This window comes from Ixodes scapularis, unplaced genomic scaffold, assembly GCF_016920785.2.
Source record: "Ixodes scapularis isolate PalLabHiFi unplaced genomic scaffold, ASM1692078v2 PGA_scaffold1__304_contigs__length_218370807, whole genome shotgun sequence".
In the NCBI taxonomy this organism is placed as follows: domain Eukaryota; kingdom Metazoa; phylum Arthropoda; class Arachnida; order Ixodida; family Ixodidae; genus Ixodes; species Ixodes scapularis.
This window is the reverse complement of record NW_024609846.1, coordinates 132200180-132225322: the sequence shown is the minus strand read 5'-3', so window position 1 is coordinate 132225322 and position 25143 is coordinate 132200180. Positions and strand designations below refer to the sequence as shown.

Below are 25143 nucleotides of genomic sequence, written 5' to 3'. Positions count from 1 at the left end.
CAATGAGCAGGGGCAGGTGGTAAATTTGGTCATCGTAGTGTACCTTCAACTTGAGCTACTCCCTTTACGCCAATAGGGGTACCATTGTACACTCCGACATTAACGTCGTCGTGTCGGTACGTTCATTTAGGGAAGTCCTTGCCGAAGTCCTTCTCTGCCATGATCCTCACAGCCGCTCCTTTGTCTAAATCCATAGGGCTTTCCTACCGTTTACCTCTAATTTTATGAGTATGGGGGGCGAACCCATATGTTTATTCGTACGACAAATAGTTAGCAAATCTTTTTCTGATAGATTTTCGTGAACCTGGTTTTCGAACTTTGTCTTACACATTTTCGTGACATGACCTGGTTTCGAACAATTGTAACAGCTGCTTTTCAAAAAAGAACAACTCACTGGTGCATGCTGTCCACCGCATCTGTGACACGCACGAACAGACTCTGTTTCCCGCTCCTTTGCTTGTCCTTTTTTGGAGGCTGTCCGGTCGCTGCCTTGGGTTCTTGGCTTTGTCGTGTGCTGTTCGACTGACTCGGATGCTTCTCGCTGCCAGTTAACGTCCTAGGCACTTGCGGGGGCAACGTTAGGTAGCATTTCTCTCTTGTCGTTCTGCGCTGCTTCCATGGCAGTTGCTATGTTCCAAACACGCTCCCAGGGGACCTCGTTGTCAGGTAGGGCAAGAAGACGACATCGAATCGATTCCACCCGGAGGCCAGCAATCCGTCGATCACGGAAAGCTTCTTCCAAGAAACTTCCTAACGAGCACGTCATGACGAGTCTCTTTAGCTCGGCAATAAACTGTGCGAGGCTTTCGTTCGACTCTTGGTTTCGACGATAGAAGCGATAGCGTTCAGTGACGATCGAACGTTTGGGTGCGTAATACTGTCGTAGCACCGCTACAGCCTCTTCATACTTGACTTCGGTTGGCGTCTTCGGTAGTAGCAGATTACGCAGTGTTACGCAGGCCTTTTTCCCTAGGACTGTTAAGAAGACTTGCAACTTCTTGCTTGCGGCGATTCCATTTGCGTTTACAAACAGCTCGAACGGCGTTCGATGTAGACATCGATGTTGCCGGAGTCGGGGCAGTACTCTGGCAGCTTTCTTCGGATGGTAGACCCATCCTAGGTACGACACCGCGAATATAAGTCATGCTCTGATACAACAGAAAAAAATAGCTGAACGGAGTGTATCGCATGCGCCAACGTTAGAGCTATATTTTGTTTTTCAAACATGCAGCGTGACCAAGGTGTCGTATTCGAGGCTGCCTACCCACATGTGCTACACAATGAACTGGAGACAGGTCCATAACATCAAGACTGTTCATCAAAACGTACTGGCATTTGGTAAATATTTTGTTGTATAATCTGAATGAATGTATTTTCTGGCGTTTACTTTTATTGCTACTCCATACGACAGAGACTAATTTCGTTTTTCATTCGATCAACTTTAAGAAAAATCTATGTTATGTTTAGCATAAAACATGATAAACTGTGTATATAATGAATATAACAAAAAAGAACAAAACAGTGACTTTTAATTGAGTCCACAAGCGTTAAACTAGTAGTGTGCAAAAACAATTCATATCAGTATAAATTAAGTGCGCTAAGAAATGATTAATATCTGCGTCTCGCAAGTCTACTGGGGGGAAGCAAAAAAAAATCTAATTTCACAGTGAGAAAGTGATTAAATCTTTCAAAGTTGAATGTCATTAGAAGTGGTCTTACTTTTCAGAGATGAATGTATTGTTCGCTTGGCCCGAAGAGGACGTGATGCCAATCGACGAATTTGAGATGGACCTGGGCTTTCACCACGTGGACACAAACACGGCAGGAAAGAAACACACTATGTCCTTTATGCCTTCGGGAGATTTCGTCTTTGGCATTGTCCAGGTACAGCCCCTTTTTAATCTGCGTGCGCAAATTTAGGGTGACATTCATTGTCTGTTTATTTGGTGGGGTGAATCTTGAACTTATTACTCGATCCTGCCCATGTGTTGAAACTGTAATATTTGTTACAATGCATAGAGATTTGCAGTTAGTGCGCCGCACGTCAGCCGGGAAATACCAGCTGGCGTGGCTGAGGTAACCTCCAGACATGTGATACAACGTCAGCAATATAGCAGAATTATATTTGTAATAGTGTAGCATTTCTTATTTCAGTCATCAGCGATAGGAGGTCCTGAGGGGAAAAAAACGCTTTTAAGGAGCTTGCCGAGCCCACGGTACCCCTTTCGCTATGAACAACGCGGGATTTTTGAGGAAACGGCAACAAAGCAAATTAAGCAAAAAAAAAACTGACAATGTGCTTAAAGGGACTGTTTAGAGGGACAATGTCAAAACGTTTTTTCGTGAAGTAGCCTTAAGCACTATGGACACAATATGATTTAGTAGTACAGGAACTGTACGTTTAGTTCTTTAGTGTCATTTCAGGAAAGAATATATGGCTGTTCTGTGTTGGTGATCCAAATTCCTATATTTGCCTGGATATCAAAATTTTCGACATATGGCTCCTACAACGCTATCCGCGTCGGAACGATTGTCAAATAGGTGTTCAACGACATCTATAAGAGGTGTTCACGTTGTGTGTGGTTTTTTATACCATGCTAAAGAGTTTCGAACATAGCATACTAATATAGTAGTTCCATAGACTTTCTGCACAACGGTGGGCTGGGTCTTTTTTTAAGGTTTCTCTTAATCCAGGCAGAAAAGGCGCAGCTTTAAGATCTAGATTTCTTGTTTTGTCAACGGTGGAGGTTTTATTAGGTGCAAGTAGCGCTAGATGGCGATTCTGTGTGTGTGTGTGTTTCATTATTCATGGTAAAAACATTTGGCTAAGTGTTGATTTAAATATTCTAGCCTTTTGTCACAGTAACAGTACATTTTTAACAGACAATAAACCGAGCGCCTCATTGGTCGAATGTTATTTTAGCACACGTGTAATTTCAATACATGGGTGTAAAGTTGATTATTTTAGGGCACAATGATTTCAGAATTTTGAGCCACACACTATTGAATCTGTCAACGGAATACGTTGTGTTAGTACGAAGCGGCGCTAAGAGATGACACGAAGTTTTCCCAGGTACTTCATATAGTGCACAACCTACTTCACATTTCAAACTTCTTCGAAAACGTCACTTACGACCTTGTTTAATTATGAAGTGCATCTAAGTCGATGGTTTATAAATGATGTTTCAGGAAGCAGTGGTGTCGCTACCTGAACCGTACGACAGCAGATGTGACAACTACAGCCGGTATCTGGAACTACCCAACTACAAAGTTCAGTACTCGAAGGAAGTGAGAATATAAATTTTGTATACTTCTAAATGTACTGTATTTGTCTGGGGTTGATGCCCTCGAGCAAATATTAGGTACGGAACACTACACAGCACGCTAAACTGTGCAATCACCGTTTTGCTTTTTTTTAGATTTACTAAAGGCTGCCGTTCATACTACAGATGCATGAGAGTCAGAAATATTTCTGGAGCGATAGCGTGTCCGGTGTTAGCCGAAATAGAATGTGACAAACCTCCCTTCCGGGGTTCGAATAAATTGTGGGCGCGCCCCAATGCCCAATTCGTGATTGCTCACCTTATTCATTTTAGAAGCAAAACGACGGACATAAATTCTCTAGAAGTGCCATAAAAAGCAAACATGACCAGCATATACTTCAACCGTAAATAAGCGTGGTCCACTTTTTTCAATTTACATTTTTATTGTATAAAAAGTTTAGAAGATACTAGCTCAAAATCGAGTTGTGCCGTACATTTTACTGAACAAACATATCTACATAGTAAAAAGCATTTTCGTATTTTTTCTGTAGCCTGAGATTTATTTGCGAAGAAAGGCAAGCTTCATCCTGCCTACTTCCTTAAATTGTCACCCTTTTCTAGATAGCCTGCCTTATACAATAGTTTCACGGGCACCCTTAAAAGCCGTTAGGTGTAGCATAAGCTCGGACTTGACTTTCGTTAAAGTCCGACCTTGGGGTGCCTGTTTATTTCTAGAGTAGAGCTCGCAGTAACTGCCAAACATAATTGGGGACTGCGGTTTTGGATGCCTGTCGAGCACCCTCAACCGCGGTCATAGGCTGACCTCAATCACATTTAACTGAAGTTATGGGTGCGCATGTAACTAGGGTATTAGTAGGGCTTTGAGTTTTCGGGGGGTTCAGTTACTTTTCTTTTATTCACATTTGCATTGTTGTTGTTTTCGTAAGGGGATAATTGTTCCCACATATTCGGTGTTTCTCGGTATTAATTTGTCAGAGGCGGAAAAAAAATCGAGGTTATTGGAGCTTCAGTTGAAAAAAACAGGACACTGGAATGGGAGTCACCGACCTCCAGGAAACAAACGCGTTCCCTGAATACTCGGTAAAAAAAGTCCCCGTAACGACATGAAGAAACGAGATAAGATATGTGGTTCCGAAGCAAGGATGCAGCCTCGCAGACAGTTCATTCGGGGCTGTGTTTTGAACCAACACAAAATAAAGCTCAACAAAGAAATTATGTCCCGTAAAGCGTTTTTTTTTTTTTTTGGGGGGGGGGGGGGGGGGGTTCTGATTCAATGGGATTTTGGATTTGGGTCTTTTCAGTTGTCCTAATTTTTAATAAAACCGGCTCAGTGATTAATTGTTGGGCTTTTCAATATTTACTGAAAACAAGTAACCCTAAGTAATGACAGAAGTTTATGGCCCTCTTAGTTTTCCGTCTACCAAAAAACAAAAGGCGTGAGTTTGAATTTTTGTATGAACTCATGCTCAAACTGCTCTGTAAGGCTAATATGTATATTTATTTCCCGGATGAGAAAGTAACAAACAAAAAGCCCATCGATACTTCAATATTAAGTAGGTCACCCTGTAGTACTAGAAGTAATTTTACTTGGGCCAAAGCTAATCGCCACTTACTTTAAACTTTACTATTTAACGCGACCTCTGAGCACCTATACATATACCTTTAAACCCACCTTTAACTTAGATTTGCTACGAAGAATGCCGTAAGGACATCACGACCCAAGTGTGCGGATGTGTCCCCAACGACTACGCATTTCGGAACCATATCAGCGACACGGTCTGCACTGCCCGCGTTACTGGTGAGATATCCATGTTCAAGTAACTAATTGACGAGGATATTTTCAATAAGAGAGAAAGGAAACACCGGAAACATTGAAGGTGATGGAATTCGTCCCTAGCCACCACTCTGTTTTGTCCATTATCATACAATCACCGACAGCTTTATTGTTACCATTACTATACAGTCACCGCAGATAATGCGGTTGGGACACTAGCCAACAAGAGGGCCTGAAAACAAATCACTATGCGAGAATTGTGGACATAATAACAGCACAACCAGAAACACTTTTTTGATGATTTATGCCAAGTTAAATTTATCCAACTGGGACACTCCCGATGCGTGCTTGTGCTGTTGGATGATTAACTGACGTGACATCCACTACGTCGCGTCTCGGTACACTCGTGCCGCTTTGGAAAATGTTCCACTGGTGTATAGTTGCCCGATTTGGGCGGTTTCCGCAGTAGTTATGCCTATTCTTTTTTTGAAAGCATACCGATGGCCAGTTTTGACGTCAGAATGTCATCCTTTGCGACATTTAATAAACGGACATTTTATACATCCATACACTCATGGTCGCTATACATATGATCTTAAATAAACACAGTCCGTGACATATCATATGATCACGATTCTCGTTTCCTGATTTTTTATGCGGCGTTTTCATTTGGCGACGCCAAAATCCTATTGGTTGTAGAGTAATGATAACGTGGTCCCGACATACTGCGTCAAGCCGTCACTCACTACAGTTTATGTAAAGCTACTCCTTGGCTTTTTATTGGACATTCAATTGTAATGACTAACGCGCTATCAGAAGACTGCGTTTCAAACTATGAAGCTTATTCCTTATCAGCGGTCACCTGTATCACATGCATGCCAATGGGTTTACCGTTTCGGCGCCTGAATGCTCGCTGGGTCATCAAGAGGTCGTGTATGCTGCAGTCACGTCCAGCTATTGAAAACTAAGCAACTTATTGAAATTAACTAAGCAGCGTCAGATCAGTGTATGTTAATTTTATTTTCAGCAAACTGCGTGCACACTGATGGTCGAGCAATGTACAGTGTGATTTGCACCGACCGGTGTCAAAGTGCTTGCAGGTAAGCGAACTTCGCTGAACAGCCGCTCTGCTGGCTTCTGACATTTCAAAAAAAAAATCGTACTACGGTTATTCATGTATACCTTCTCATAATCACATTTTGCCGCATGCCATCAAACCTATTTTTTACGAATACAGTGGCCACGCACGCCTAAAGGCAACACATTCATTTTTAACTTGTTATAAATAGTTCGCTTTGAAATAAATGACCATCGGTCAAAAAGAAAACCTGCTATATCGCTAATTCGAGGCATTCGACAAATATTCACCAAAATAAACTTACGATATTTGCGAAATTTGCGAGATCGCGGTACCATATAGAGCGCATGTTTAATATATAAGCGAGAATTTTAAAAGACGTTTGCTCAGTCTTTTGTTGTTGTTGTTGTTGCATATGAAAACTCTGCCATTTTACGATGGCTTTGCAGTGTTCCAACTACTTTTTGTTTCCTTTAAAACTATAATAAACTATGATCTGAGCGCCTTTTCCACCAGAGAGACGATTTACAAAGCCACACAGTCGGCGTGGAAGCAAGTGTCGAGCAAGTCACTTGGAGGGTAAGAATTCTTTTACAATTCTTCAGTTGAAACAAAAAAGAAATCAATAACCATAATTCAATACAAGAAATAAAAGACCAATCAATTTACCCCGAATAATTAAAAATGCTAGCTTTAATATGCATGCACAAATCCGGACTCTTCTTCCAACACTCTGCACCCCAAATACTGAGCCGCAGTGCCATAATTTAAGTTATCGCATAGAAAAATATATAGCTCCCTTGTTGGCTCAATAATTTTAATGATTGGGATAAAATAAACATTGTCTACGTTGAGATCCAATGTGGCCCCCTGGCTCGAGCAAATGCCTTTGTTCCTCTTATCTTTTATATATGCACACAGCGCGACACTCAGAGACAAGACCGGTTTTTAAGCGTCTTCCAACGTCTTAGGACCGGATGCGATGCTGCGGAGCTGGTACTAAGACGTCCTAAGAGGCTTAAAAACCGGTCTAGTCTCTCTCGGTCTTACTCGGTCGCAAGTGTGAACTGCGCTTCAGCGCGTACAAGAGATCGGCACTTTTTAGGAGAATTTCCCACCACCAAATTTTACCTGCTATATTTCTTTACCAAATGAACACTTTCTAGCGCGCTAGTTGTTTTGATGACAACCTTCAGGTTCTAAAAGAAAAACAGAAAGTTTCGAATTGCTTGTTTCGCACTAACAGTGTCTCGCGATGACATGAAATGGAAAAATATATTTGAATCATGCCCAATTTGCTTTTTGTTGCTTCCCAAATGAAAGTACTTGATTCTCTAAGTTAGGGTAGTTCTTCACAGGCGGCGCACTATTCTCCTCTTCTAACTGCAATCCGAACGTAATGTGATTTCAGAGATGTTGCTGCTCATAGCTTCATTTATATCGTTTCTTGCTTTTTCTTTCTTTTTTTTAGCCTTACGTACGTGAAGGTCAGAGCAATGATGACATCGAGAAGTGTCGACGCGCTGCATTTCATTCCACTGCTCACGGTGAGACGGATTTTGGAAGAAACGGGAGTCCTCCGTCGTTCCGTATCATGTTGACTACTACTCTGATGGATTGCCGGCATCATCAGATTTATTTTATGCCTAATTATGTTCTAGACTTTAAAAAACCTGGAGAGTCTACTTACCTACAAAGCACTTGAGGGAGCCGATCGTGCAGTATACGACGGGAACACCGCGGAGGGACATAAGCATTTAATAGAGAGTACTAGTATTGCAGATAGGAGCAAACGGAAGCGCTGTGCGTTTACATTCGCATTGCGTGTTCCACACTGCGCATGTGTTACACGCACGCAAGGCTGCGAGATTGGCGTACGTACGCTCGCGTACGTGCTCAGCGGCCCTCTGCGTGTCTTCTCGTTGCTCTCGTCGCACGCGGGCCGGCGCGAGATTTCTTCAAATTGAAAAACGTGAATCATACCTCAAACCACTGGTCGTATAGTTATAAACATAATGATAAATCACGCTCATAGCCGGCAGTTGGAAAGATATTCACGACATCTGAGTAGCGATGAGATTCGCGGCATTGGATAGTCTTGACCGATCACTGGCCTTTGAAAGATTGGAGCAGTTCGTACGGGCAGATCTAGAGGGCGCTGCCAGTGTTTGCGCGTGAGTTTGCATTCCGCTGTACCAAAAAGTAGTGGATTGACGCGCTCTTCAGCGTTCCGCTGAGAGCTTGCGTGCGTCGTACGCCGGGCTAACGCACGGGTCTTTACGCTATTCTAAAACTTTCTAATATGTTGTAACCGAAGACAACAGCCTGCATTGTGGCACTGAGCATTGTAAACGTCATGCTGAGTGTCACAGCGCAACACTTCTTTTAGATATAGACCTATTTTCAACTTCGTCATTCGCGTAGTTCTCTTCGTAGATTGCAGCAATTGGCCGAGGAACTGAGGAAGAGGAGGAGAGGAGAGCGTGCGGGGACCTCAGAACGATGGTGGGTAGACCTAAAGCTAGCTGCCTTTGTCTCCGGTGCACTCGTCGAGCACGTTTGAATGTGAGAGCCAAAGTCCAGACGCCTGCGTCTGGCGTTTTATCGCGTTCGACGAGTGCAGTGGAGGCGAAGGAAGCTAGCTTTGCGTCTACCCACTAAGCGTTCGAACCAGAGCTCGGCGTTCTGACATCTTCGCACGCTCTCGTCTTCTCCACAACCTCTTGTTTTTTTTTTTGGCTCATTGGCTCTCCGGATTGCTTTACGGAAAAATCACTCTTAAGATTTCTTAGATGGTGGTATAACCTTGGCCATTGTGGGAAATGATCGGCATGCCCTTAGGTATAAGATTTCTTCTAGATGTAGGATTTAAATACACGACTGCATGCTTGGAAAGAAAATGCGATAAAATAACTCTATATGAAGTTTCTAATGTCTCCCAAATTACAAACTGCATTGCTGTGGCGTTCTTGTGGGATCGTTGTCCTGGAAGAATTGAGTCTGGACAGAAGAAGGGTGGAACCTAAGCCCGTTAGGAATGATTAAATGGTTTCTATTCTCGTACAATCATCTATACTATTTTTGTTTTGTTTTGAAGAGTTATTTAACCGAGGCTTTATATAGTGAAATGACGAAGACAGCATAAACACGCCGTTTATGATTTAGTCGGGTGGTTTATTACGTTGTTGTGTTGAATGGAAGCAGACCCCCGTAAAAAGATGACACTGTATATTCTAGACTTGCAGTTTAAAGCCACAATCAGATACTTTTTAACTTTACCCGAAAAACAAACTATTTTCATATTTAAAGTGCCTACCTAGAAACAAATGTTAATAAGAGTGGTTGTCAGCATCCATCACCCCTCTACAACTGAAAAACTTCGAGGGGTTTACATAAGCTCTTCTGATGTCATATATTTCGCGTAGCTTTGTCAAGTTAAAAACGCATGAGAAATATTTGTTTTATTTTTTCATAATAAAACCATCAAGTTTTTTTTATAAAATTAAACTATTAAAGTTGATTATATCTTAGATTTAATCGATGAACAAATTTTGCTCATCAGTTAAAATAATCTAAATATTTTTATATAGGGCCATTTCTCGCATGAACTTTCTAATAAACGAAGAGACAAGCGCTGCGCTTGCTTGATGGACGAGAAGCGTTAGAAAAATGAATTAAAATGTCTGAAAAATTACGTCTTGACCTTTTTTTGCCAGCTGAGAAATCCGGCTTTTTGAAAGCTCCTCAGAGGCTTGATTTCCTTTAAAAACCTGTTCTAAAGTATTGCTCAATTGCAGCCATGGACCTTTCTTTAGCGTTATTTAAATGAATAATAAAAACGGGTACAAACATTTGAAAACAAATTACGTACGTCGCACATTTTTTCGAGAGGAAATGAGGTGTTTAACCGCCGAAAAACTTTCTTTGTGAAACAACTTGAATTCCATTAAAAAAATTACATCTCCGAAACCCGAAGAGCTTCTTTCTCTTTCGAAGAACCGTCGTGCATAGCTAAAATTTTTAAACTATCTTGCGTATTGCGCACGTTTTCATTTTGACGATATCATAGTCGACATGAAATAACGTCGTATATATCTCGCGCCGACTTGCAGGGCACCCAAGTGCTGGGTGTGGTGGGAGGCTACTCAGGCTTCTGGATGGGCATGGCGATCTACGTCGGGGCGACCGAGCTGGCGAGGCTCTTTTACGACTTCTGGCGCAACAAAGTCAAGTCCCGGTTTCGCCGAGCAGAGTGAGTGGATCGCTCATATAATAACACACAGTGGCGAACTCTCCATTTTGCCGCCCTTAGGCAGCGTTCAACAGTGCTGCCCTCCAAACCCCGTTCCCCCCCCCCCCCCCCCCCCCCCCCCATGGTCAGTGACCATGGGGATCGGGAGAGGGGGGAAAACTTGGTGTGGGGGAATTACTTAATTTTGGAGTTGGTGTTTACATTTTGAGAAGTAACTGGACTTGGAGCTAGAATTCCCAAAGTAGCTCAATTCAGAGCTCAATTTAAGCCACACCGTCGACACTTAATACTGCTTACGTGTAGGAATGCGAAAGCGTAAAATAGTCCGGCGGTGACATCACGCTCCCCCACTGTGCAGGCGCGGCGCCCCCGCCGGCTTCACGGCTTCCGTAACAAAGCACATGCGTTGCTGAGCTTTTCTTTGTGTTTTACTTCTGAGGAGCTTCCGCTTTGACCTGGAGCGGCGCGTGCTTGATGACGTATTTTTATGGCCAGCTTTTGGGGACAACGCCCACGCCTTTTCGCGTAATGCGACATATAAGGTTTTCGCCTTAAAAAGATACCCAAATAATTTAGGGGCGACCACGAATTGGCCGCCCAGAAACTTCTGCCACCCTAGGCAGCTGCCTACTCTACCCCTTGGTATGTCCGCCATTGCCAAAACATTGTAAACAAGCCCGCGTTTGCCCACACCGGGTGTGGCCACTGCGCAATGCGCAAGTACCTGAATCAACTCGGGCAAAGCTTCTGCGCATGCGCAGTCCCGACATCAGTGCCACCCCAGTGGCGGGACGTCAAAGAGTTCAGTTGATCTACAGTCACTGTAGCTAAAAGAAACACAGATCGTGGTTTGTTATGTTCACGCTCCTTGCTTCGTGATTGGTTCTTCGACGTTCTTATCAGAGAATGCCGCAGTCTGATTTACCGAGGAGCGATAATGAGATGCTCGGGACTTGCCAGGTCCTGCGTTTTCTTATGTTGTCAGTGACTGCGGAGCTCAAGTTCGTCTGCCTCATGCACCGGCGGTGGCAACGACGTCAGAATGCCGAGCCCTGATTGGCTCCGATTGGAACGATAGTGGGTAGGCCTTTAGGCAATTAGCATTGGTGTCTACTAACTATCCTTCCAATCGGAGCCAATAAGAGCTTGGCATTCTCAGGACAAGGCAACCCCTACGCAAAAAGCAGACGAAGTTGCGTTTCGCATAGTGGCAAGTGTTTACATAAAACAAAAGGACGACCTTGTGATTTATTTATTTATTTCAATATACTGTTAGCCCCTCTTGGGGTCATTACAGGAGAGGGTAAAAAATATACGGTAATAAACAGCAGCAGCAAAACGACAACACCGCCAGGAGAGTGTAAAAATGTACCGGCCAGCTTTCTGAGACACGCTGTTTTCGTTCCCGACTCTCACGACACGTGGCTTACCAACCCTGTGCAAGATAGAGTGCCTTCCTACACACGCGCGCTTTTGCTTGAGTGGTGACATCTCAGCCACTTTTTTTGCGCCCATTCGTTATTTTATGCATTTTGAAGTGCGCGCAATACGGTCTTACTCAGCTCGAGCGCGTAGCTTTGGCTAATACATAGACGCCATTTTACCGCCCAAGTCACGCGCTAGCACAGGCAACATTTGATATCTTAACCCTCAGACAGACAGACATTTAAGCACCGTCTAAAAAAAAGCCCGTGAGTCTACTTTCTCGCACAGCATTTGGAGAGCCAATCATCGCAACTTACGGAGGCAGCTCAGCGAATACCGATGGCGAAGCATATGTTTAGACCAAAAAAACGCAGTCTGAGTTGTGACATTAAGCAATGCAAGCGTGACGGTTTGCATTGCATAATGTCACAACTCAGACGGCGTTTATTGGATTAAACATATGTTTCAGCATCGTCATTCGCTGATCTGGCTTCGTAAATTACGGTGATTGGCTCTCGGAGTGCTGTGCGGGAAAGTAGACGCACGTTTTTTTTTTTGTTGTTTTTTTTTAGAGTGCAGAGCAAGACAAACGGGGAATTCGAAGCGCGCGACCGCCTATCTCAACCTCCTCTCCTGTGCATCTCTCCGGCCTTCCACCCTTTTCACCGTTTTGCGTCTGCTCAAATACTTTACTAGGGGGAATACATTCGGAATACACAGGAAGAATAAAACACATGAAGGACGAACACAGACGCACACAGTTCTTTCATGACTGAGCCGAGTGGAATACATTCCACTCCGCTCATTTGCATTAGACAGAACGCCTACAGCGCCGTACCCAGCCCTGACGGAGGAAAGGTGCGCGCCGAGTATTCTTTTATTCGCCAATGAGCTATCATCATTATCAATCGCAGACATTTCACGACTATGCGCTATACTACGCCGGCGGTCGGTGCGCCAGTGTAAGCCAGTGTCTCGGGGTGTGAAACAACGTCAAATGTGTTACGTGGTGTTTTCGTTTGATACTTTTTCGAAACGATGCACACGATATACCCCGAGTTTCACCAAACATCAGTTTAGTTTAGGTTTCTGAATTAGGCTTTTAGAAGCAAAAAATCTCCCCAATTATGTGTATTTTGCCGTTTTGCGCTCAAGAAACAATCTGTTATTTTCTGTATTGCTTATGTTATTTCAGTGATGTGCGCCACTAGTATGGTGTAGTTTTGGAATTTGTATCCTCTAAACGAGGAAACACTATTGTCTTTTCTTTTAAGGCGCTACCGGCTGTTGGTCAGCAAAGAATTTTGTATTTAGTCCTTAGTTTTTAGACATTATTTTTTGGCTCTGGAGAGCCGCTGCACCGCGGATAGGCAGCGGCCCGTACCATATAGGCCCGCGGTGCCGCGTCTAGTAAACATAATAATGTGATTAATATATATAGGGTGGTTCAAGTAACGAGGCTTGATCTAAAATGGACCGTAAAAATCGACGCCTGCACGTAGCAATCTAAACGTTTCATCAAAGATGTATATCACAGGTCACTTTTTCCTTGTAAAGTAACAAAGCGTAGTTCTCTTTCTGTAAAAAAACAAGGCCAAGAAACTTTTCAGGGTCTACGGCGGGCAGCGACGCAGACGACAGGGGTTCAGTATCGGGGTGTGTTTGGCGTTCGTACTGATAGATGGCGTCGGGAGCAGCGTCCGAAGGTGCAGCCGATCAGCGAAAGAACGCAGACGACACGCAGACGAAATCCGTCGGCAGCAAAAGCGCCGCCGTTATGCAGACGCGTTTTTTTACTTTACGTTTTGCTTTTATTATCCGTATTTGCTTTTTTAACCGAAGGTACATTTCAAAAAGATTATGTTCATTTTAATAAACCACGGCGGTCGCGAGCCGTCGCAATAAGGAGGTAGCGCCATCTATCAATACGAACGCCAAACACACCCCGCTACTGAACCCCTGCCGTCTGCGTCGCTGCCCGCCGTAAACCCTGGCAAGTTTCTTGGCCTTATTATTTTACAGAAAGAGAACTACGCGTTGTAATTTTACAAGAAAACACCGACCTGTGAAATACACCTTTGACGAAAAGTTTAGATTGCTACCCTTTTTTAGGCCACCTGAGACTGGGTGGAAGAAACACGACGACGTCTCAAGACGTCGTCGTGTTTCTTCCACCCAGTCTCAGGTGGTCTAAAAAAGGGTAAACTTACACCAGCTCGCCTGCGCCCTAACTGTTTTTTCATTAGATTACTACGTGCAGGCGTCGATTCTTACGGTTCATTTTAGATATAGCCTGGTGACTTGGACCACCCTATACATGCATGATGATGACGACATGGATTGTTGGCATTGGGGAGGATGGCAGTTCGATTCGCAGAAGTCCAGATTTCGTGGAGGTGGGTTGGGCCGGTCAGCAGCGGGCCATGGGGATCTGGCACGCCGTTCGATCGGTGCATGAAGGAGCCCCAGGAACATGATGGCGCTGTTGCTCACTGGGGTCCACTGGGGTCGAAGCATCAGGCTCCAAGGAGGTAGCCCAGTCAAAGTAGAAGCTGCCACTTTCGAGGAACCAGGGCTCAGAATGAGGCACCGCCGTCGCCCTGTGTGTCGTCCTTTCAACGTCGTCGTCGTTGTGTTCTTTATTTTTACGTGTATATATGTATAAATAAAATAAGATAGTAAAAAGACACACAATCGAAATGCCAGCGGCGCGCCGCTCTAGTTATATTTCTAGTTAGTTCTAGTTATTTCTAGTTATATACGCCTGAAAAAATTTTGTCTAGTTTGTGTCTGTAATCGAACTTAAACTTTACGTACACAGGCAAATTCAAAGCAAAATATTTTCAAATGCAAGTGTTTCTGACCCTACATAACAACTGCTTGTATTTGAAATCCAGGGCACAATTTTTGATTGTAAACATCTAATTATTATATAGTCATATTTTAGCCGCCACATTCTTAGTCAATACGCTGTCACAAACGCATCGTACGTATCTTCTTTCAATGAGCCTATGTAAAGGTAGCTTGGCCACAAGTTTCTTGGTGCACGGCGGAGTACTAACTTTACAGGGGCAAAAAGCAGGCCGAATTTGAAAGTCTCGAGGAAAAAAAAATATTAATTAAAATAACAAAATTTTAACTGCAGTGTATGTTATGAGTCGGCAGCTATTATATTCCTCGGTAACTTTACGCTTCTTCATTCCAGTGAGAAAAAATTTAAAATTTTGTCAAGTTGGCCCATAGGACCCAATGCAACAATATTATATCGGGCACAGGAATAAAATGTATAGAACCCTGAGGTTCAAGTAGGTATTAAATAAGAGTGTATTAGTTCCCTCTATAGATTTTCCGCGGAACTTAAGAATTTCTGCAGTAGTTTGGCTGAAATTATAATTTTACTGCGTTTTCCCGAGAATAGCCAAGAGAGGGCGCAAGGAAGCCGTGTCCAGAAATGCTGTGGATGAGAAATAAACATCAGCAGGAAAACGAGAAACACCGCATAAACAAGTATAATTTGCAATTATATTAAAAAGACAACAATGTTAAACTAGCAAATGGCATGCACCACTCAATAGTAACAATGAAGAAACTATAATTCTGCAAGCGCTTCAAATTATTTAAAAACTCTGTAGGGGAACTTGAGTTCACAATTTCCTGCGGTAGAAGCAGACGACAGTAGCAGTAGCCGGGAACACTACCCGCGTCCATCCCGCATTATGTTGTTCCCTGTGCTTAGCGAACTATAGCCGAAGAGCTCATTTCGTATCGTCTTCACATTACACTCTAAAAAACGCCCGTGCGTCTACTCTCTCGCACAATACTCGGAGAGCCAATCACCGCAACTCACGGAGGCAGTTGAGCGAATAACGAAGCCAAAACGTATGTTGAGACCAAAAAACGCTCTCCGAGTTTTGACATTAAGCAGTGCAAAACGTCACGCTTGCATTTCTTAATGTCACAACTCAGACAGCGTTTTTTGGTCGAAACATACATGTTTCGGCATCGTTATTCGCTCAGCTGCCTCCGTGAGTTGCGGTGATTGGCTCTCCGAGGTGTTGTGCAAAAAAGTAGACGCACGGGATTTTTTTTTTTTTTTTTTTCTTTTTTAGAGTGATATGTTTTGTTTTGTTTTTTTTTTTTTTTTTGTCATGACCCGCTTCGCACGAAATGAAACTATAGCGAGTTCGGCTCATCTCATGTAGCTTTTATCATTACGATCTTTTAACGAAGAACGTGTTAGAACGTGTGGCTGACACGTAACCATTTCGTTCCCAAAACAAGGAAGAAAGTCGATAACCCTGCCGAACGCTGCGCGTCCCGAACGCTGACGCAGCGCTCGTCTCTTCACTGCTTGGACACCAATGCCAGCCAAACGTCTTCCTCGAGTGCATCCGTGTTGCTCATGGCGACGCGAAAACATCACGTGTTAAGACATGAAGCGACGCTCTGCTCTGTGAAACGAGCGCACCCCGGGCTCCCCAGAGGAAGAACGCAAGACAGAGCGAAAGAAAGGCAAAGGAAAAAGCAAGCGCTACGTTAGACGTGCCACCTTTGCCGGAAAGGGTTGAGGTGTAGTTTGGATGTTTGGTTCTGTTTTTCCGCGAGCCGACGCCGAGGCTCTGTTCGGCGCTGCTGTGTTCCAATTTTTGTTTTCCGCGCGCTCTACCAACTGCGTCTTACGCTCCAACAGGCTCGAAAAAAGTCCCACGCTAACACATCATAATATCCGTTACCAATGCCTTATTGCCACGCCAGTGCGGCATAGAAGCCACTTTTTGTCTGTGTGTGTGTGTGTGTTTTTTTTTTTCGTTTCAGGGTTTGGTTCCTATTCCGCGTGACGAAGCTGGTGTTTCTTCTGTGTTGTTTCGTGGCCTGTTCGTTCAGCATCTACTGGGACTACGACGACTTCAGCCACCATTACACGGCCGTGACCTACGAGCAAGACAACATACGCGGCGTCCGTTTCCCGACCGTCACGGTCTGCTCATACGAATCGTGAGTGCACTAGTGGTTATTTATTTGTTCCTTCAGTGCCCAAGAGGGGTTTACATAAGTGGAATGGCATACAGTCAATATAAGCTTCTTTTTATTTATTTTTTTTACTCAGGTCATTTTATTTTATACTGGGTGCTCATCGGGCCCATTCAACGCCACTATACTCCCTTTCACATGAAGCTTGACCGCAGTCAGGAGCGGATTTAGGAAAAAAGGGGGGCCGGTTTGGGGGGGGGACGACCACCCCCCTCTAAACTTTTCAAGGTCAACTTTTTTTAAAATAAAATCAGTGGTATACATTAGACAAATGTTTAGTTTTAGGTGGCAGCAAATATTGAGTCAACAAAATAGATCAGGGGCCCTAACTCGTCAAACACAAAGTTGGAGCCGAAAGTTCGCGGAGTGCGCCGATTGGACGTCGGCGAAAAAAGCGCGAAGTCAACGTCGTGATAGGCCAATCAGTGCGCTCCGTCAACTTCGGCCCCAACTTTGGGGTTGACGAGTTTAGGACCCCTGGTGCCCTAAACTAGTCAAACACAAAGTTGCAGCCGATAGTTTCCGGAGCGCGCCAATAGGACTTTGACGAAGAAAGCGCCAAGTCATCGTCCTGATAGGCCAATTAGTGCGCTCCGTCAACTTCGGCCTCAACTTTGTGTTTGACGAGTTTAGGGCCCCTGGACAATGTTTCGGCCGTATACCGTCATACCTCAGCAGACTCCCCCCTCCAGCCGAATGCCTACCGCCACTCCCTGGCCTGACCGTAAACCCGCCCCTGACCGCAGCCCACGCCACGATCCGATGAAACCAACCAAACGGCACCAAAAATGCCTCGTCATGGCGCTCCTAGTCTGTGCAGTGCGTTCGCTATCACCTGCTAACCCAATAACGCAGGAAAAAAAAATCGCGGGATCTGGACGAATTCACTGTGCGTGACAGATTTTGCCAGTGATAGAGCAACCGAACAACGATTGCGAGCTCCGGAACGATGCCCTTTTGGTGCTTCTTAGTAGGCTCAATAGGCCCCCTGCGCTGAAGCTTTGAACAAACTGTGGCGCCTTCGTTGTGAGTAGTACAAGCTCACCTGGTTGGGACTCCCACTATCATGGCGCCTTCGCCGTGATTTTTTTCCTTCTGTGTAGTACAGAAGTACAGAAAAACACCTTTGGACATCCGAAATCGGCTACATTCAACGCCGCAAGACAATCGAAAGTTCCGGATTCATGCCACCACCGCTAGGGTACGCATCTCGTACCTCACAGTGGTGACGTTAGGACATCTGATGTCCCGACGTTTTTGTTTTTTTCTTCCCCTTTATATTTCTTTGGCACGCGTGATAGGGCGTTTTTTGGTTCACGCTCTTATCGTCCTAGCTTTGGCCTGTGCTTCGACGGCGTTAGCGTTTTTCTTTTTTTTTTTTTTCTATTTTCCTCGTTATGGTTTTCCGCGCCAGAGCAGGCACGCTTCTATATGTGTGGCAGTTTCAGTCGCTCAAGTTTGTACTACCCAAAACAAGGCCTAACAAGTCATTTTTCGCAGCACCTCCTGGGCAACGCAGGAGGCTTATTGAATTGTAGCATGCAGTGTCGCGAATGCGGTCGGACTTGAAGTGAAATGGAGTATAAGGTAATCAAAGCCCGGTGCACCAGAATTATATTTTTTACGTCACCACAGTGAGACCGAGCGCTGACACAGACTGCAGACGCCACGGCGCTGTGTCGAAACCCCATCTAGAATAAAGGCCCCCAAACGCCCCACTCTTTCTTCTCCATGGAACGTCATGGCGGTCGGATGCATGCGCCAACTCGGCACTTTGGCCCCAGCCCGATGCCGAGAGTCATTCGACGCGCTAATTGGGTGGATGCGAAGCCCAGCCGAGCACTGACGCGGCACTCGCACCCAATCGCTGTCTTCGCTCGATCTCCTTGTGATGACGTCGAGGTTCTAGTGCACCTCGGCTTTGAATATTCTACGTGGCGTTGGCTCTGTTGGCGTTCGGCCGGGCCTCGTGTTCAATGACTGCTTCGAAGGACGCTCGACGTCGGGTTCGGGCCCTATGGCTGTGTTAACGCCGCCATCAGAGTCATGACCTTCTGTGGGGGAAGAGGAGGCTGGTCACGTGGCTTTGTTTACTCTAGCTGATATTCGATCAAGCCCTCAGAAAAATGCTAAGCTTGATTTGATTCCTTAGCTTTCCGTTCATGTCAAGGGTTTCAAAGTGAACGAAACGACAGCCTACTTTCCAAGTTCATGGTGTGCACTAAGAAAAGAAAGAAAAAAAAAAAGACGTTGGCACGAGATCAAGGTTTTCCTCTTCCGTTTTTTTTTTGTTTTTTTTTTATTAATAATTTTTTTATACAACTTGAAATTTGTGTTTTATTTTTGCAGGGTGAACTTTACAAAGATGTGCATTGAGTATGCCAAGTTCAACAAATGCAGTGCTGCGTCTTTTGTAAGTATTCCTCTCAAATTACTTATATCACGATTTGTTTATCTACATCTGCGTTTCGTACTTCTGACAAACAAATTATGACAGGGAAACGGAAGCGGTTCTGTATTCCAGTGAAAACACTTAAACCGTCTTTATTTGGCCGCTAGGATCACGAATATTGAGATTGCTTTTCAAGTTGGTGCACCGAGGCTGCAGAAAATCATTTTCAAAGTACCGCTAAAGCCCCTCTTTACCGAAGCGTCACGTACAAAAAAACAAAACAAAATAAACAGTTTTTGGGATTTTTGTATTTGCGCATCTTCAGCCCCTATCAAAGCTGTGCGCGCCCAATCTCGCTCTTTTAAAAATGGTTTAAAAGAGACGTCACAGCTGGTATCAGTGCGGGGGAATATACCCGGCAAGCTTGCAATTGCACGCGCTGCCCACACGAGCTACACGCGCTTGGCAGACGAAAGATCCCTCGGGGTTGTAACGACTGGTCGGAGGTTTTTCGTGTTTTCTCGCGTTTAGTTACATCTCCGGTCGATACGAACGTGATATTCGAATTCACGCGATAAAAATAGTCTAGAATTCAACTCTCCCTCATTTTTTTTTAAGAGCTTCTTTAACTTTCTTTGAAGACGTAAGTGAATATCAATTACACGTCAGTTCAGATTACATTTGACCTACCGAAATCACCAAAGCGATGTCGTAGTATTAGCGGCGTAAAGTACAAACCGGTGAAACTGATCTACATCTGTGGAAGCAGTTGTTAGACATCGTCCGAGCGTGACGAATAGTTAAAAAGTGTCGAACGATTTGATTGCGCTTTTGGTCTGCTCTTCGTACGCTGCAGCGATAGATCGGAAGATTATGCCAATCTAGAATCGCTACCTTTGTGTTCCTTGCGTTCATTCAACCATACTGATTCATAGGCTCCTTAAATTCTGTAGTGTTCGGATTTCTGATGCTTATGTAAGCCAGAAACCTAATTAAGTGTTGCATTTGTTTTCCCCTTATTTTTTTATGAAGGTAGCGGACTAAACAGGTTCATTATTAAAACAAATAATGTCAAAATACATGATAACTATGTTATTCAATCGCTATACACCAGCACGCCCTTTTCAAACAAGCTCGCACTGTGCGAGCACAGAAACTAGATTCCGGTGAGATGGAGAGGCTCCGCATGCACAACGTGCTGCTGACAGCAGCATCACCACAGCGGCGTGACATCGGAACCGCTCGTTGGTCTATATACAGGGTGATTCAAGGAGAGGCCAGGCTCTTCAGATCGACCGCAAAATTCGGTTTCTTAAGCTATCGGGCTACAACTTTGTGCAGCGTTGCCCACAGACAGTGCATTTCTTTTTTTTTGTAAAAATTGCAAAGAGCGAAACACCTGAGGAAAAATTAAAGAAAGAAAAAGGCTTAGCTCCTATGGAAACGCAGCGACGCCACCGGTTTTGAAACAACGCGGCGCCGTTTCGCACGGGAGACAAGAGATGGCGCAACGAACGCCGCCAACGAACGAACATACGGCGCCGAGAGCCGGCGTCTTTAGCCGACCATCTTTTCGACACAAAAGCGGCGCGCGTTCCGCAGGCGGCGACAGTCACAGAAACAAAAACAGGCGCGGTAACCACAAGGAACTGCTGTTTCTTGTCTGCTAAAGACGCCGGCTCTCTGCGTCGTATGCTCGTTTGTTGGCGGCAGTTGGCGTCGTGACCGCTTGGGCGCCCACTCTTGTGTTCCGTGCGAAACGGCGCCGTGTTGTTTGAAGACCGGTGGCATCGCTGCGTTTCCATAGGAACTAAGCCTTTTTCTTTCTTTATTTTTTTCTCAAGTAAGTTCGCTCTTTGCAAATTTTACAAAAACAAAAATGCACCATCTGTAGGCAACGCTGCACGAAGTCGTAGCGCAATAGGTTAAAAAACCGAATTTTGCGGTCGATTTAAAGAGCCTGGCCTCTCCTTGAATCACCCTGTAGACATATCAAAAATACTTCGTTTTTTTTTTCATAATAATAAAATTATTGAGATCACAAACAGACTTCTATTATAGGACACCACGGTCGGCAACGACATCGTAGCCATGAAATACGTCATCAACTTCACTCATCCTGCGGCTGATCTTTTCTTCAACTGCACGATGACATCCTTCGGAGATTTGTGCGAGGATTTCGTGTGCACTAAGCTGTAAGGCAAAAACAACATTCTCGTTATTCGCAAGTGGCCTCAACATGTATTCTTTGCTGTACTCCTAACACGTGTTGAATGTTCTCAGCTGGATTCCAACTTACACCTACGTCAAGACCGGTGTCTGCTTCATCCTGGACCTGGCGAGATCTCCCGAACTTGCCAGATGTACCCAGCAGTACAAATATAGTGAGCTCTTTTACATACTGATTATTAGTATAGAAAGCGTAGACATGACTGTATTATATACGAAAAGTAACGCCGGCTGTGCCTGAAAAAGCGTTTACGGAACGTGTTTACGGGACTTCTTTTTACCAGCGGTGGGGTGGAGAACAGAAATCAAGGTAATTTAGTTTAACAAATTCAAATGTTTTTAATTCTTCTTGCATTCGGTAAACGAGTATGGTTCATTAAAAGAAACTGAGTGAAGCGCATCTTCGTTCAAAGTATAAATATGACGTGGTTCACATCAAGATTATGGGTATAATTATACTGTGTTTAATATAGTTATATTTAGAGTTAACTACGTCTTCCACCTCGTGTTCTGTGCCTGAGTGCATTGAAAAATTATTCTTATATCTAGAACGACAGTTGAAGACAAAATAAATAATTATCTGGGACAAAGTGATTAAAGGCGCATGGAATTAAATATTAACAAGTGTAAACTAATGCATGTGTCCAGAAAACCTTGCCAATTGCCAAAATACTGCCTTAATAACATACCCATTGACCCTGTATCCTCATACAAGTATCTTGGCATTCATATTTCACATGATCTGACTTGGACCGCCCATACCACATACGTGATTAATAATGCTAACCGGATGTTGGGATACCTTCGACGTAACTTTGCCCGAGCATCTTCGTCATTAAAACTACTGCTTTACACCACACTAATTCGCTCTAAATTGGAATACGCCGCGTCAGTTTGGGATCCCAGCCAAGAAAACCTAATAAACTCACTCGAAATGGTCCAAAATAATTCTGTTCGTTTTATACTTTCTAACTATAACCGAACCGCGAGCATAAGTTCAATGAAGTCTAGCCTCAGCCTGCCATCTCTCGCATCTCGCCGTAAAGCTTTTCGTCTCAGTCTCTTTCATAAATTGTTTTACCATTCACATCTGCACGACGAACTTATTTTACCTCCTCAGTACATCTCATCTCGGTTTGATAATGCTAATAAGGTTGGAATTCCATCAGCCAGAACTAACGCTTTCTTTCAGTCATTTCTGCCACGCACATCTGACGAGTGGAATCGCCTTCCTGCTTCAATAGCCACTATCGAAGACTCCCATCACTTCAAGAACGCATTAGCTAACATTGTATGATTATATGCCATTTTTTGTTTATTTGTATTACCATTTTTGCTGTACTCTGTTTGTTTAATTTCTTCTTGATTGTAACCACTCTCCTCTCTAATGCCTTTGGCCCTGAGGGTATACTAAATAAATAAATAAATAAATAAAAAAGTCAACTAAATCTAATTAAAAATATTTTTTTCATTTTTTATAATAATATTTGTTTATTGCTACCAGCATAGAAAAGTTTGGTATTGCGGATGCATCAAAGCCAACACGTGGCTTGTGCGACGCCATCCTCCAAAAAAAAAAAAAAAACGATATGTAGCATGGGTAGTTACTGAAAATACAATAATATAAAACAGACAAAAAAAATGTAAACATAATTCCATGAAGTTAGTCACTCTAGTTATAACTTGAAGATTTTACGCGAAAAGATATTATGTACAGATTAAAACGGAAATCAATAGCAATGTCAAAGCAAAATGAAATACCACAAAACTGGAAAATATGCGAAAAAAAAAAATCACGGAAGGTCTTTTGTTAAAATGTCCTACAAACAGCAGAATATTCAATAATGTTCCAGAAAGGCAGGCGCTTAAAATTGGCACACATTACTAAGCAAAATGAGTCTGCGATAGCTCGCTACTAAAACGAAACCAATAGTTCGCTATTAAAACGAAATACCTCTAAGCATCTTTTTAACTTTGCTCAGGGATGTTTGGTTTAGAAGTTTAGGTGGTAAGTGAGAAAAAATATATGGCACATAAAACGCACGCGTACTTTCGCCACAACGAGTGCGGGAAAAAGGTATGTGAAAAGGGTGAGTATGTCGAAGATCACGTGTGGGTGGGCTTAAGATTTTGAAATCAGAATTCCAAAAGTGCCGCAATACCACTGAATGAACATAAAGGGTTTGCAAGTTGGGTAGTTGCAAATATTCGAAAAGATTAGCGTTGTCAGGTATTTTAAGTTTTTTTAATTTTTTTTGTTTTAAATCTAATAACTAAAATCTTGAATTTTGGCTTTTTCTTAACTTAAATGGCTACTTGTTATCATCTTTCTTTACCTCCTTAGAATATAACCCTTGTTTTGAACACGAGAATTATATTTCTGAGCTGTTCTATTTTTGCCTTCAGCTCATAAATATTAGTCGGTTTCACGTTAACTTCTACCGAGCCGCTTTCGTTGATTTAGCATCACGTTATCTATATGTATGTTCGCGTTCAGAGGCAAGCTTTCTTAGCTTCCCTTTCTTTTCTTTGTAAATCAAATCATATCAATTAGTCCCAGGATCCGCATACGACACCTTTATAACACCCTCGGTGCAGCAGACATTGATATTTTTAACCCGAATTGTTTAGCATTTAAATTGCTTCTGGCGAATGTTTAATCTCGCTGTTTGTGCATCATTACCAAGGCATCGGCTGCTCATAAGCACACAAAATAATCAATTGAGTGAATGAATGTATAAATAAATTATCTAGTTTATTAAATAATTATTCGGAAATTTCATTTTCGTGCAGGGCTGAATTTTCGGGTGAGAGCGGACACGAAAGACCGGAGGAACGAGAACATGGCGTTCTCTGCCTTGGTGCACTCGACCAGCAGCTACACTTCTGGGATCATCCACACGTTCCGATTCCAGGCAGGCAGGAAATACACCATCTCGGTGGGGCAGGTGCGCTGATTGTCATGTTTCTAAATATCGGCTGAAAACTTACATAATGATTCGCGCATTTTAAGTATCAATGAGTACGCTAAAGCGTACAGTTGGGCCCCTGTAGCTAAGGTTGTTTTCTTTTTTCAGCCGTATTTACAAGATGTTTTTTTTTTTGTGTGTGTGTGTGTGTGTTAAAGTGATTATCTAAAGGATAGGTCGAAATACTGTTTCGAAATTGGACTTGACACTAGCGGTTATACTATTTTTTTTTCTTTCCGAAGGCCCATTCAAAGCACTATTTACTGACGAGGAACGTGAATAGTATAAGAAATAAATGTTTATCTATTTATTTCCTGAGTGTGGGGTTTGGGCGTCATAATTATATCTTAACTGTTTTGGTCCAGATCTATGCGTTTTCAATATTGGGCATTCCTAAGTTCCTTATTCAAAAACCATGAGAAGGTTAAATTCAACTTTGTCAGATCCGTCTGGTAAGGAATCGGCAAGAGGTTAGCGTTCCAGCGCCTTGGCATTGTGCTTAATTTAGACTTACGATAAGTGACTTATCATAAACACATCTCACGTGCATTAGCATGCGCAAGTCGGATAGCTGGTACATGACAATATGATAAAGCGCCAAAAAACTTTAACGGATACAACGCGCTGGTTTGAACATTTGACGTTCTCTCGCGACTGAGATCAGTATAGTTTTACGTTTCGTGTGCATGTTCCTGCTTTCCTGCTTTAT

At 43.4% G+C, this 25143-nt stretch overlaps 1 protein-coding gene across 1 annotated transcript in view; it reads left to right on the top strand.

Annotated features, from left to right (window-relative positions):
- LOC8042846 overlaps positions 1 to 25143 on the top strand; it is a 52826-nt gene that overhangs the window by 10037 nt on the left and 17646 nt on the right. Inside the window, exons 5-17 of the mRNA XM_040223136.2 lie at positions 1232 to 1338; positions 1727 to 1884; positions 3190 to 3288; positions 4968 to 5082; positions 6086 to 6158; positions 6653 to 6715; positions 7608 to 7683; positions 10249 to 10388; positions 16629 to 16808; positions 19194 to 19257; positions 21298 to 21431; positions 21520 to 21620; positions 24259 to 24413. Coding sequence (XP_040079070.2) covers positions 1232 to 1338; positions 1727 to 1884; positions 3190 to 3288; positions 4968 to 5082; positions 6086 to 6158; positions 6653 to 6715; positions 7608 to 7683; positions 10249 to 10388; positions 16629 to 16808; positions 19194 to 19257; positions 21298 to 21431; positions 21520 to 21620; positions 24259 to 24413 — 1465 coding nt within the window. The remainder of the gene's footprint in view (positions 1 to 1231; positions 1339 to 1726; positions 1885 to 3189; positions 3289 to 4967; positions 5083 to 6085; positions 6159 to 6652; positions 6716 to 7607; positions 7684 to 10248; positions 10389 to 16628; positions 16809 to 19193; positions 19258 to 21297; positions 21432 to 21519; positions 21621 to 24258; positions 24414 to 25143) is intronic.